Source organism: Pundamilia nyererei, unplaced genomic scaffold, assembly GCF_000239375.1.
Source record: "Pundamilia nyererei isolate P.nyererei 1_Seehausen unplaced genomic scaffold, PunNye1.0 scaffold02338, whole genome shotgun sequence".
NCBI lineage: Eukaryota > Metazoa > Chordata > Actinopteri > Cichliformes > Cichlidae > Pundamilia > Pundamilia nyererei.
The window spans coordinates 4,529-6,609 of record NW_005189739.1 but is presented as its reverse complement, the minus strand read 5'-3'; the positions used below and the strand labels follow the sequence as shown (position 1 = coordinate 6,609).

The window sequence follows — 2,081 nt, the reverse complement described above, 5'->3', positions numbered from 1 at the left end:
GATATTATATACTTTCAGTGATGATAGTTAAAATGTATCAAAAAGAGAAATTCAGTGTTTATTAATAGACTGTCTGAAGTTGTTGAGTTTTCATTGATGAACATTAAAATAAAAAATAACAATAAACACACTATTTGAAGGTGGTGGGTTTACACTGAGTCTGTTGAATGGGTCTTTTGTCAGCATGTGAAAAAAAGAGCATCAAAAAGCAGAAGTATCAGTAGGGAGGTTTTTGTCACAGTGTAAATCACTGTGATACAGCAGCAGAGCTGTCCCATGTCTGACAGTAATAGACTGCAGAGTCTCCCTCCTCCACATTGTTGATGATCAAACGATAATCTGATCTTGACTGATGAGTGGATGTGAATTTTGGAGCAGAGAACCCAGAGCCATAGGTTGGAGAACTAGAGCTATGATAAAACCTCAGCACAAACTGAGGAACTCCACCTGGAATCTGTTTATACCACCGAGCAGCACTGCCAGTAACAGTCCCCAGGTTACAGTCCATGGTGGCTGTCTCTCCTTTCCTCACTGATAAAACAGGTTTCTGTGTCAGCACCGTCACACCACTCACACCTGCAAACAACAAGAAGATATGAAGTAATGAGAAACATATTGACATCAGTATACATTTGTGCAATATAAATCAAAGTGTTTACATGTTAGAGCAGAGATGAGAGCACAGAGAGTCACCAGCATCATGTCAGTGTGAAGTACGAACTGATTTGGAGAAAAGGTGCTGGAGAAGCCATTTAATAGAACTATCAGGAGGAGGAGCTGTTTCTCCTCCTCTCCTTTTTTTCTTTTGTCTTAATTTGTTTCTTTATTAGCAACATAATGTATATATTTTGATTGAAGTGTATAATCAGAATAATGAGAAAATAATACTAAGGCCTCCAGAAGCACAAAGGGAATAATACTTACATTAAAACAAAATGGGGGGAAAAGAACTAGGCATACAAATAGCAAAGGAGGATTGATCATCTATGTGGGTGACACACAAGCTCAACAAATTGAAGAGAACTTACTTGGGGAAAATTGAATTTGTGTGTTTCTTAGGCCTTAAAAGCAAGGAATGTGGGTGACAAAAGCAGGAAACAGTGTGGTCACATGGATGCCACCTACTCACAAAATCTTTGGGTAGGCAATAAAATTCAAATATACTGGGACAGTGCATGTCTAACACTAAGAAAAAAACTAGGCTGTGAAATCCCTGTAGATGCCTCGGTGCTGTATCTTGGAGTAATTAAAGTATTGCTCATTGTAGGTTGCAAAAAAAAAAATAGCACAACTGGTATATAAAGGGAAATTTTTATGAGAAGATAACTTTCTTGCAAATGTTTGAAGGAGACGCCTTTTCATAAAAGTGGAAGAAATGGATTGCCTTCATGTGTCATGGTCTAACAGTATTCAGCTGTCTCTGAATGATCAAATGATATGATCTGAAACATTTCCATTGAAAACAGCAGTTCCATTTTATTTTACAGAGAGCTGATACATCATTTACTTGAGGTTATAAATGAGTTACTAAGACCTGCAGGTGCATCCTGAAGAAACAGAAGCACAGAGAGGTGATGCTTCACTAACCGAGTGTGAAGATTCATTTGCAAGTTTACAACCAACATTTTAAACCAGTGACACTTGCCCTCTCTCATGCTCAGGAAGTAATGTTAAATGATGCTCTCTAGTGTTCAAATATTACATAGCGTGTATTTCAGAATATACTTATGTTTTTATTATGAGAAGAAGACATTTAAAAAGTGGTGTGCTTATGAGTGTTTTTTTTCTCCTATATGTGCCCCTCTCTAAAATTTAAGAGTTCATTTTAATCGTTTTAAATTTATGTTACTAACAAAACAGTGACACAATTTATTATTTATTGACAAGAAAAGACATTTATTTTAACCAATGCTTTTATTAATTTATTGCAAAACATGAATTCCTGAAAATACTTGTTAACAATCTGCAGATGAATACATGACTTAAACCTTTTGCTTTATTCTGATTTCTAACATGTAAAGACTGTAATGAGCAAACAGCACAAGCAGTAAAGAAGCAGATTTTAAATGCACATTCTGATC

At 35.9% G+C, this 2,081-nt stretch overlaps 1 gene segment (V, D, J or C); it reads right to left on the bottom strand.

Annotated features, from left to right (window-relative positions):
- Nucleotides 1-247: 247 nt before the first annotated feature.
- On the bottom strand, nt 248-714 carry LOC102195966 (Ig lambda chain V-III region LOI-like). The segment is given in 2 exon segments: nt 248-576; nt 660-714. Coding segments are annotated over 2 exon segments (372 nt in total).
- Nucleotides 715-2,081: the final 1,367 nt, after the last annotated feature.